The 13,041-nt window shown below is 32.5% G+C and overlaps 1 protein-coding gene across 1 annotated transcript; it reads right to left on the reverse strand.

Annotated features, from left to right (window-relative positions):
* Window positions 1–402: 402 nt before the first annotated feature.
* Window positions 403–1,470, reverse strand: LOC112017236 (EG45-like domain containing protein). The gene is made up of 3 exons (XM_024049707.2): window positions 1,365–1,470; window positions 548–820; window positions 403–443 (listed from the first exon to the last, which is right to left on the reverse strand). Exons 1-3 carry the CDS (start codon window positions 1,468–1,470, stop codon window positions 403–405), a joined length of 420 nt encoding a protein of 139 aa, XP_023905475.2.
* Between the last annotated feature and the right edge of the window lie 11,571 nt (window positions 1,471–13,041).

Here is a 13,041-nt window from a genome sequence, read left to right on the forward strand (position 1 = left end):
GCACAATATAATGATAGAACCATCAAATGTGAGAAAAAGTAACTTAGTATTGTAGGTTACCTACTAGTGGGTACGTACCCCCTCTTTTTTTTTTTTTTTTTTTTTGGGTATTGTAGAATTGCACATTTTGAATATGCTACGATATTTTCAATTTAAAAATATAATATATGCTTTATATGGACGAGATAAGAGAAGCTTGATAACGTAATTATTATAAGATTCCCAAAAAAAGAAAATACACACAAATATAAGGAAATATACATTCCATAAGATTCTCCTAGTTCATTATTATTTTGAACAACTCATGGGGTGCTTATTTAAATATATTTATCATGATAACTTCCCAGGCTTGAAACACATATGTTTCCATCATGATCAACTGCTTATATATCTCAAATTTTATTATGAGAGGCCATGCATTGTCAACTTCAAGTCAACTGACCCTGCAAATACGAAAGTAACCATATATAAATTATTATGTTCTTTTTCTCGCAAATTATACATGCCTTAAGCAGAAGAAATATAAAGTTTGGTCATTTGGACTTACTGATCACGTTAACATAGACTGATCCAGCATCAAGTTTAGCTATTGTGAGGAAAGCGAGTGGAGAGAGATTAATAATTGTTGCAGCACCTGGATTATAATCGACGACTGTAACAGTGACGGCCGCACCTGTGCAAGGTTGTGGCACACCACCGTTTGTAGCCCCAGTGCATATGACACTATACTGTCGCCCACATGCTGCCCCATTGTCCCATAATTCATCACCTACTCCTGCTACATAGCTACCTTCGTTTGTATCTCCAAAGCATGCAGAGGCTGCCAATGAATAATAAAATATTATTAAAGCAAATGTTAGAATATTTATAATTTAAATTCTATAATATATAGATATATATATATATTTAACCAAGTGTTAAGTTAATCGAGAGTTTCTCAATTGATTTATTTATTACTTCATGGAAAGCAAACTCATTGCAATCACTCTAATGTGGTAAGAATTGACCCAACTAAAACAAGTGAATTAATTTCAATTAAAATTCCAAAAAACAATAAACTTAGAAATTTCATGTAACAGTTATATCTATGTTCTTGAAGCTTGTGGGAACATGGATCAAAAAATCATTTGGGTAAAACTTATTATACACTAGTATGTATACACACAAGTATGTAATAAAAACTACCCCAACTCATTGTATCAACCATTTCATTAATGCTACCATTGGCCTCTCCTTAGATTTTTAATATTTTCTTCATCAACCTAAATGAAATTCTATTGTTTGGGGGAAAAAAACCATTTTGAACTGTAACATTCTATGAGATGTACCAATTAACTAAAATTGTTGCATATAAATATACTCACGGATATAAGGACTGTAGAAAGTGGCAGTCCCATGAAAAGTACTTTCAACTGAGACGAGACATAAGGCTATGGTCACCATTAACAAATAACGAATAATTACACTCATATTTCTTTTTAGAAAAAAAAAACCTTGCACCGATATTATAACACTTTACTTTGTGATTTCAAGAAGTAGAGTTTCCTCTAATTTATAGCGGCACCTTCAATTGTTATACATTTTTTTTATAGACTTGGAATGATTCAAATTTTCATTATTACTAGCAATGGGCCCGCACAATGCATGGATAATGTTGTAAGCTGCTATATGAGAAGATTGTATAGAATATTCAAAATAGTTTAAAGTAATAACATAAAGTAGTGTTGTTTTTGTTTAATTAATTATGTAATACAAAATTAAGGGGATGAAGAATTTACGCTATAGAGTAAATGTCATATAAATTAGAAGTTAGTAATTATGTGGTGTAACTAATAAGTTGATTGTTTGTTTAATCACAATTTTTTTTTTCTTTAATGCATTGGAGTTAGTATAATTTTTTTGTAATATCATGTTAATGTTTAGTTGGCTTATTGAAATGTTATAGAAAATTTATAATGTCACGTTTATGTTATTGAAATATGATAGTGGTAGATTAAACACTAAGTGAAAATAGTAATATCCTACTAATAGAATTTTATTATGATCCAAAATATGAAAAGAAGGTGAGGTGGAAAGACAAATGAAAAATTACTCTAATAAAGTACCACATGGCAGAACTACATAATCTCCCACATGAGGTTTTTGCTTTTTTATGTAAATATTTTTATTAAAAAAAAAACATGTAAAATACTTTGTGCGTGTGTGTGTGTTTACTCCATTAACACATTCAATGAACTAAACATAAATGTAAACTTTAATTAGGTGGATGCCTAAATGAGAGTCTCAAGGAATATATCCCTTGGCAGAATCTCATGCTCTCCCCCGTGAATTTGTTAGGAGAGACATTAACTATCTCACAATCACTTGCATTAAGAGAGGAACGCCATTTTGCCATAAGAAAAATCTTAATCAACTGGTCACATTGTTCAAGAAGTATTAAACTCATACATGATCAAATCAGTGACCACTAACTGGCTTAATCATCCATGATCAAATTAGAGGTCATCAAACAAATTCAACAACTGGTTTTCAGGTGTGACACAGTGCATTTGATTTTGTGTCCAGTGATATTAAGATGAGTCCCATTCCACATACACTTAAAATCTTTTCAGCACGCTTTAAATGGTAGCGGAAAATTAAGGCAACTGGGCCAATACTCAAAAAGTCTCAAAACCCATTATTATGGATCATACGTGTGTCACAATTGAAGAACATGTACCACATACCAATATGGCATCAAGAAACCCACGTCTCTCAATTTTAAACCCAAAAAAACAATTTGATTATGAGGTATGTCATTGGGTGTCCTTGTGCACTCATTAAGAGGTTAAAAACAAACTTCATCTGCGTTGAGAAGTAACAAAAACCAATAAACAAATATTTATTAAAACTGAAAATTGCTCAAATTTCATAAAAATCTAATCGATTTCATTATAAATTCAATCTTAACAAATGCATTAAGACACTCGTTAACCTGACTCAAATTTATATTTTTAAACCGAGCACCTTCATAGTGATAAGATACTCTGGTGGGGGGAGGAATCACGACAAGAATTTCAACCAAACAAGAATTGTTAATGATCAATCTTTCCTGATGTAGGACTTGCAGGGAACAAACGCATACTTGTTTTAACCAAAAAATCTACTCAACACATATTAGTTTTAACCATTTCGCTTCTTTCATTTTTCTCTCTTTTTTCATCTTGGGTTTGGACACTAGCCTATCTTTGTTTTGGTATTATCTTATTAAAATCAACGTCATAGCAAAAAAGCCATTCCTTCTTACAGCCTTTTCGCAAGCCTCTACTCATTCTAATCTAATGCAGATAAAATTAGGATGTGAACTGAGAATCAGAATCACGTATGAAACAAACACGTGCCTAAGCATTATAAACCCTGCACAGTGCACACCAAGTTGATGTTACAACTTCAAAGTCAAGACCATCTTTTTTGTTTGTTTTGTTTTGCCATATTTGTTTTGTTAATTTTTGCTATATGTGAAAACTTTTTTTTTTTTTTTAAAGTAAGTTTTTTTTTTTTTTTTTTTTTTTCACACTTGTTAAATAAGATACCGAAAACTACGGGATACTCATTGACCCATTCCCACCATAATGCATGTGTGAGTGAACCAAATAAGTCAATACCCTATCACATACTGTAAAAATAAGTTAGGTCCTATAATATGTGGTTGCCCCAAGTGTTGTTTTCATTTAATTATTAAGATAGTTTACCGTAAATGAAACTCTATTACCAATAGTTTACTCAATATAAAACTCAATTACCAAAATTCTAAGAAATTTAAAATTCTTCTTCAATTGAAAATCTATTACCAAAAGTTTCAAGCAATTTAAAATAAAATTAATATTTATTTTAATTTTAATCATAATTTTATATTATATAATAAAATTTACATACCATACTTGCACAAAATGACTTCATATATGTATGTATTGCACATTGGAGATTAATGTGTTGTCTCATGTGGCTCACTAACTGTTATATATATATATATATATAAAGATAGAAATTCTACTTTAACTTAATTTAAGTATATATATATGTGAAGTTTCATCTTGGAGACTTAAATCCCGGTCCTTGCTCCTCATGCCCCACAAGCACTAACTGTTAATATGTTTTAATTTATTTCCATATAATTTTTAATTAAGTCATGCATTGAATGTGCATGATACTTGAACCAATCCTGACATAATGCATGCATGGGTGAGATTTTGGAGACTTGAACCCTGACCCTTCCTCCCCACGCTCCATAAGCACTAACTGTTAATATGTTTCAATTTATTTCCATATAATTTTTAATTAAGTCATGCATTGAATGGGCATGATACTTGAACCAATCCTAACATAATGCATGCATGGGTGAGCCTAACAAACCAATATCATATAAGCTTTTATTATCGGATGCCTTAAAGACAATGGTTAATATCAAATAACACTTTATTAAATAATGTGTTTATACATTCAAAAATAAATAAAGTTAAACCGTAAGAATATATCCAAAAAACACACACAACCAAATGAATTTGTGTAGTGAGTCAATGAATCATTAACAATGATATTTTCTTCTTTACCTCTCTCCTAAGGACACACATTACTAGTACCCCAACCAATCACTACCTAAGAGTGCAAGTTAACAATACTTTTGTGTTATAATTTTCAAAATAAACTAATGATGTACACGCGGATCGTGCCGAATATCCGCTAGTATTAAGAAAAAAGAGACACAAACGACCTACATCAAATAATTTGTTCACACGCAACTTACCAATTGACTGCTACAAAATAAACCCCTACTTTTTCTTTATAAAAAAACAAATATAACAACTAATTATTAAAGTATTTAATATTCCTTATCGTGTTATCTATCTTAAATAATTAATATTTATTCTAACATTTAAACCTTAAATAATTACTAGCAAAACATGCTTTAAGAATTGCTGATTTTATAACCCTTTTTTTTTTTTTTTTGATAGACTGATTTTATAACTTAGATTGAATATGTGTTATCTCATGATGTATTATCCTTTTCTTTATATTAATGCAGTTAACTTATTTTCTATGAATAATTATAAAACACACAAAAAGAAAAGAAAAAAAAAACCATTAAAAATTAACAAGGTTTTGGAGGGGGGAGAGAGGAAATTTTCTATTAAAAAAAACACAAAAAACAAACCTTTAACAAATACTTATACTCCTTTATTTAAAAAATATACATATTAACCATTAATATTTTTTTCTTTTTTAGAAACAAACACGCACACAAGGGAGAGAGAAAAGGGTTTTAACAATTAATAGTTAAACATATAGTAATACTTTCCAATTAATAGATAACATGTAGTAATACTTTCCATAAACATTTTTTTATGATGACACTCTCAAATCCCAACCTCATTAATCGTTGACCTTTCTCTTTGTCCACCACCGATCCTTGAACCCCGGATCTCTAGGCTATCATGGGTGGGTCAATCACTCAAGCCATATTAACCATTGACCTGTAGCATACACCAATAATACAATCCAAATGGTTCGAAACCCACACACAAAGTGGTAAGAATTTGTTGTCTGAATAGGATTAGGATAATGTCATTGACTTATTCATCCCTCCCCCAAAAGAAAGGCTAAATCCTAGTAGTAAATAAAAATAATCACATGTGACTCATGATAAATCCTAAATTCAGCTAGAAAATATATATAATCACATCACTTTGCTTAGCAAAAAAAAAAAAACCACATTTGGGAAAAACAGAATTGTGTCAAATTTCATTCATTACCTTCTCATAAAGATTCTCAAAAAAAAAATTATCTTCTCAAAAAATATATAAATAAATTCATTCATTATCTCCGTTTTTACCTCAACTAATTATCGTCTCCAAAAAAAAAAATCATCTAATTTAAATGACGAACGTATGGTGTAAATGAGGAGACAGAGCCAACTTTTTTAGCTAGAGATAAAGCCAACTATTGGACTATTATATGCCATTAATTATATAAGCTAGTACCACATAAAACTTTACAATTTTTACCATAACTCTCTTTCGTGACATACTATGATTAATTATATGTCATTTTCATATAGACCTCCTATTCTTTTTTACCATTTATAGTCTGCTATATGGATAGTTGTAACCTAAAATTATGGTATATTACATGGTCTTAAAATTTTTGCTAATTATATAACCCTCGTGGTAATTGGTGGCAATGGGATGTGGCATTTCCAAATTTCCAGAAGGCTCACTTTTTGAAAAACTCGGTTAAAAAAAAAAAAAACAAAACAAAACAAAACAAAAACAAAGCAAAGTTGTGTGTCATTTTCCATATTTGTCATAGTTTCCACTTTCCACAAGTTGAAAGTTGAAAGTTGTTGCAAAATCAAAGATGAAAGTGAAATCCAAGTAAATCTAAGTAAAAATACTATGGAAAGGGAAATCCATCCGTATATTGGATGCTTACTGTTTGTTTTATCCTGCAAGTATGCAAAATTATTCGCATAATAGAGATTAGTGAATATTCTCAATTTAAGAAAGTGAAATCCTTTTATTTTAATTTATGGAAAAAAAAAATTAATCAAGCAATTATTATTGCAACACCAAAAAAAAAAAAAAACAAACAAACAAACAAACATCGCACCAGGCGGTTTGAAATACAACAAAAGTACACGCTTGAAAAGCACCAAAGCAAAGAGAAATAGGCTTAGATTGAGAGTATATTTAATTACTTTTTCTTACCAAATTTCCATTTTACTATAATAAATCTCATTTTTCCTTCTTACGCAAAGAAGAGGATCCAACTTGTATATAATAATAATAAATTAAATAAAAGAAGGTGAATTACATCCAGCCACCCAATTCAGATTTTTTTTTTTTAACTGAAAGTATGACCTTTTCGTAATTTAAAAAACTTATGATGAATTAAATAGAAGAAGGTGAATTATACAAACCTCCTTTGAAATTTGAGATAATGACACTTCATCCACCTTAAGGAAAATGACACCCCTCCCTTGAAGTTTGAGAGAATCAATAAATTAGTTTTTTTCCTTAATGGTCTTGTGGGAGGGAGGGATCCGAACCAAGAAATTAGGTCCATAGGTCCAGTCCTAGGAAAGGCAAAGGCTCATTCAAGCATCAATCAAAGCAATATAGGCAGAGTCCGAGGAAGTTAGACTTGAAGATAATGCTGATTCAGGCAAAATGTGCGAATAGAGATCCAATGATGGGATGCGGACAGACCATTTGTCCGAGGAGCCGTAGCACCTCAAGATGTGCCAGTTGTCCACCTACACCAAAAAGTAAAGCACTATGGAAGACAACAGAGTCGGAAAATATCTAGAAAGGTGGTCATCTCCTCCACATTCAATACACTGCACCTACTAAGTTGGCCACATATATAAGGAAAAGACACATGAACAGTGACTCCACAGCTCACAATTCTCTCTACCACCTCCAGAAAGGTCCTGATGGGACAAGCATCCAAATTATTCCCCTGAGACATAGAGATGGAAGGCTGAGATGTAATGGAAAGAACTATATAAGGAAAGGAACCCCTCTAGAAAAGAAGATGAATATTTTACAAACTGAGAGAGAGAGAGAGAGAGAGAGAGAGAGAGAGAGAGAGAGAGAGAACTAAAAATCCTATTGTAAAAGAATCAACTTTGACTGTTAATGAACAACCCCTCCTCGGACCTACCCGAGGAAGAATTTACACTGAATCTATGCCTCTATCATTCATGTTAATTGCATTAGTCCTATTATCCTCAAGCTTGTAATTTACGTAGCATTGCAATTATACTCAAAAAGCCCACTCTCTTACTAATTTATTGTATTAAGCTTAAAGCACTGGGTTTCACTATTCTAAGTGGGTTTGGGCTATCTTTCAAGTCCTTACAGGTCCGTTTGGATAAATTGTTTTAAAATGTGCATTTTTAAAAAATAGCATTTTTAAAACGTGTGTTTTGAAAAAAGTTTTTAAAACCACTAATAAACGTGCATTTTTAAAACATCTGTTTGCAATTTCTTAACTTCAAAAAATGTGCTAAGCACAAGTACTCCATCTTATTTCCATAACCCAACCTGTAATTGCAATTATCTTCTACTAATCGCAAATCCACACGATGCGTGGGAATAAATAGTTATTTTGTAATTATAATTGTAATATAATGTATAATTTGTTCTCTCTAAAAATTAAACAATTGCTATTTGGTCCAATTAGGTCTACTTCAGTTCACTTTGGTCTCATTCGGTCCAATTTGGTCCACTCGGTCAATTTCGGTCCCTTTTGGTCCTTTTTGGACAAATTGGGACTTAAATTGATTCTTTTATAGGTTGCCTTTTCAAGGTTAGCTCCAAAAAAAAAAATCTTAATTTTTGAGTTGAAAAGTATGAGATTTTATTATATCTAGGCTAAACTCTTTAGTTTTGAATTAAAAAATACAAACAAAGTAAACATTAGAAATTAGAAGTATGAGCCCTAAAAATGCAATAAAAATGATAAATATTCAAAAGTATTATTTGGTCCACGTTGGTCCTATTCAGTCCATGTCGGTCCATTCTACCCATTATGGTTCTATTCGGTCCACATTGGTCCTATTCGGTCCAATTTGTCCACTTTGTCCTATTTAGTCGACATTGGTCCCATTCGGTCCACTATGGTCCTATTCGGTCCACTATTGTCATATTTGTTCCTATTTGTTCCTACTCAGTCCACATTGGTCCACCCAGTCCTATTCAATTCACTTTGGTCCTATTCGGTCCTTCTTGTTCCCATTCGATCCTTTTTTGTCCATTCGGTCCACTTTGTTCCATTTGGTCCATTTGTGTTCACTTCGGTCCATTTAGACCACTTCAATCATTTTAGTCCACTTCAGTCCAATTTTTGTACACTTGCATACAGAGAAAAGACATGTTTAGGTTGAAAGTACTTATTCTAAATCCAAATTTATTTTATATATATATATATATATCTCAAAATCGTAATAACTAAAATTTTAAGTATAGAATTTATTATTACTACGCTTTTGTTGAGCCACAATAACATAGCATTTTAGTCTACTTTAGTCCGACTAAATTTAAGGGAAAATCCTTTTAAACATTAAGGCCATGAATATACAAATCTAATATTTATGGCGGATACTCTTTTATTTTAACATCATTACTTTTAGATGAATTGCATAAGGTTGATTATACATTCAAGCAAAAAATAATAAAACAAATAAACAAATATGTGTGTTTGTGTGTGTGTGTAACTAGACTGAATTGACCATATGGACCAAATTGGATCAAATAGATCTAACTGTACCAAATTGACCAAATTGGACCAAATAAATCAAAGTGAACTGAATGGACCGGATTGAACAGAACAGGACTGTATTAACCAAAGTAGACCGAATTCGACTGAATGGACCGAAATGGACCGAATACACCTAACTGGACCGAATAGACCTAAGTAGACCGTACAGACCCAATTAGACCAAATCGACCTAAGTGGACCGTATAGACCAAATTGGATGGAATAGACCTAATTGGACCGAATAGACCTAGGTGAACTGTATGGACCGAATAGATTGAAGTGGACAGAATGGACTGAACAGGACCGAATTAACCAAAGTAAACCGAACTAGACCGAATAGAGCTAACTGGACCGAATTGGCCAAGTGGACCGTATGGACCAAATTGGACAGAATAGACCTAACTGAACCGAATTAGCCAAATTGGACCAAATATACCTAGGTTGACCAAATGGACCATATTGGATCGAATAGACCTAAATAAATAGAATGGACCAAATTGACCTAACTGGACTGTATGGATCAAATTGGACCTAATAGATCTAACTGGACCGAATAGACCTAGGTTGACCGTATGGACCAAATTGGACCGAACAGACCAAATTGACCAAAGTAGACCGAATAGGATTGAATAGACGGAATTGGACCGAATAGACCGAATAGGACTGAATTGACCGAAGTAGACTGAATGGACCTTTTTTTTTTTTTTTGAGAATCAGACCTAATAGAGAGAGAGAGAGAGAGAGAGAGAGAGAGAGAGAGAGAGAGAGAGAGAGAGAGAGAGAGAGAACTAAAAATCCTATTGTAAAAGAATCAACTTTGACTGTTAATGAACAACTCCTCCTCGGACCTACCCGAGGAAGAATTTACACTGAATCTATGCCTCTATCATTCATGTTAATTGCATTAGTCCTATTATCCTCAAGCTTGTAATTTACTTAGCATTGCAATTATACTCAAAAAGCCCACTCTCTTACTAATTTATTGTATTAAGCTTAAAGCACTGGGTTCCACTATTCTAAGTGGGTTTGGGCTATCTTTCAAGTCCTTACAAGTCCGTTTGGATAAGTTGTTTTAAAATGTGCATTTTTAAAAAACAGCATTTTTAAAACGTGTGTTTTGAAAATAGTTTTTAAAACCACTAATAAACGTGCATTTTTAAAACATCCGTTTGCAATTTCTTAACTTCAAAAAATGTGCTAAGCACAAGTACTCCATCTTATTTCCATAACCCAACCTGTAATTGCAATTATCTTCTACTAATCGCAAATCCACACGATGCGTGGGAATAAATAATTATTTTGTAATTGTAATTGTAATATAATGTATAATTTGTTCTCTCTAAAAATTAAACAATTGCTATCTAGTCCAATTAGGTCTAATTCAGTCCACTTTGGTCTCATTCGGTCCGATTTGGTCCACTCGGTCAATTTCGGTCCCTTTTGGTCCATTTTGGACAAATTGGGACTTAAATTGATTCTTTTATAGGTTGCCTTTTCAAGGTTAGCTCCAAAAAAAAAAAAATCTTAATTTTTGAGTTGAAAAGTATGAGATTTTATTATATCTAGGCTAAACTCTTTAGTTTTGAATTAAAAAATACAAACAAAATAAACATTAGAAATTAGAAGTATGAGCCCTAAAAATGCAATAAAAATGATAAATATTCAAAAGTATTATTTGGTCCACATTGGTCCTATTCAGTCCATGTTGGTCCATTCTACCCATTATGGTTCTATTCGGTCCACATTGGTCCTATTCGGTCCAATTTGTCCACTTTGTCCTATTTAGTCAACATTGGTCCTATTCGGTCCACATGGTCCTATTCGGTCCACTATTGTCATATTTGTTCCTATTTGTTCCTACTCAGTCCACATTGGTCCACTCTGTCCTATTCAATTCACTTTGGTCCTAGTCGGTCCTTCTTGTTCCCATTCGATCCTTTTTTGTCCATTCGGTCCACTATGTTCCATTTGGTCCATTTGTGTTCACTTCGGTCCATTTAGACCACTTCAATTCATTTTAGTCCACTTCGGTCCAATTTTTGTACACTTGTATACAGAGAAAAGACATGTTTAGGTTGAAAGTACTTATTCTAAATCCAAATTTATTTTATTTATATATATATATCTCAAAATCGTAATAACTAAAATTTTAAGTATAGAATTTGTTATTACTATGCTTTTGTTGAGCCACAATAACATAGCATTTTAGTCCACTTTGGTCCGACTAAATTTAAGTGAAAATCCTTTTAAACATTAAGGCCATGAATATACAAATCTAATATTTATGGCGGATACCCTTTTATTTTAATATCATTACTTTTAGATGAATTGCATAAGGTTGATTATACATTCAAGCAAAAAATAATAAAATAAATAAACAAATATGTGTGTTTGTGTGTGTGTGTGTGTGTAACTAGACTGAATTGACCATATGGACCAAATTGGATCAAATAGATCTAACTGTACCAAATTGACCAAATAGATCAAAGTGAACTGAATGGACCGGATTGAATAGAACAGGACTGTATTAACCAAAGTAGACCGAATTCGACTGAATGGACCGAATACACCTAACTGGACCGAATTGGGCAAGTCAACCATATGGACCAAATAGACCTAACTGGACCGAATAGACCTAGGTGGACCGAATAGAGCTAAGTAGACCGCACAGACCCAATTGGACCAAATCGACCTAAGTGGACCGTATAGACCAAATTGGATGGAATAGACCTAATTGGACCGAATAGACCTAGGTGAACTGTATGGACCGAATAGATTGAAGTGGACAGAATGGACTGAACAGGACCGAATTAACCAAAGTAAACCGAACTAGACCGAATAGAGCTAACTGGACCGAATTGGCCAAGTGGACCGTATGGACCAAATTGGACAGAATAGACCTAACTGAACCGAATTAGCCAAATTGGACCAAATAGACCTAGGTTGACCAAATGGACCATATTGGATCGAATAGACCTAAATAAATAGAATGGACCAAATTGACCTAAGTGGACTGTATGGATCAAATTGGACCTAATAGATCTAACTGGACCGAATAGACCTAGGTTGACCGTATGGACCAAATTGGACCGAACAGACCAAATTGACCAAAGTAGACCGAATAGGATTGAATAGACGGAATTGGACCGAATAGACCGAATAGGACTGAATTGACCGAAGTAGACTGAATGGACCTTTTTTTTTTTTTTTGAGAATCAGACCTAATTGAATTGAAGTGGACTGAAGTAGACCGAATTGGACCAAAATTGACCAAAGTGAATTGAAGTAAACCGAATCGGACCGAATTGATGAAGTGGACCAAATGCCTATCTGTTATTAGCACAGCCAAAATTGTGTTTTGATATAAATTCAAATTCTTACTTCCAAAATAATCGAGTATTAACTCAAACAAAAATCAAACCAAAACTATAAGAGAGAAAAATATGCTACTTGTAATGGGAAACTAAAAAATACACACCAAAATGTATAAACCCAATATAAAGTTTTAAAAAATCACAATGATTCATCAATATAAAGAAGAGTTGTAAGAAAGAATTAAAAATAAATGAAGAGAGAGAGAGTAACCACGTTTCAAGAGAGAATGTGAGAGAATAATAAGAAATTTATAGAAAATAATATGAGAAGAAAAAAAAGTGAAAAGTAAAAAATATTGTAATAAACACCAAATTATCCAAGTCATGTTATGTTATGTAATAAAATAGCATTATATTCTTATATGCT

The sequence above is a fragment of the Quercus suber genome, unplaced genomic scaffold (genome assembly GCF_002906115.3).
Source record: "Quercus suber isolate HL8 unplaced genomic scaffold, Cork oak 2.0 scaffold_280, whole genome shotgun sequence".
Classification (NCBI taxonomy): domain Eukaryota; kingdom Viridiplantae; phylum Streptophyta; class Magnoliopsida; order Fagales; family Fagaceae; genus Quercus; species Quercus suber.

What these genes read in the sequence shown, in the direction of transcription:
- LOC112017236 (XM_024049707.2), bottom strand. Translation starts at nt 1,470, where the DNA reads ATGAGTGTAATTATTCGTTATTTGTTAATGGTGACCATAGCCTTATGT. An exon ending in TTTCTACAGTCCTTATATCC is followed by an intron (nt 821 to 1,364) that starts GTGAGTATATTT and finishes ATTCATTGGCAG; the next exon opens with CCTCTGCATGCTTTGGAGAT. An exon ending in AGTCTATGTTAACGTGATCA is followed by an intron (nt 444 to 547) that starts GTAAGTCCAAAT and finishes TCGTATTTGCAG; the next exon opens with GGTCAGTTGACTTGAAGTTG.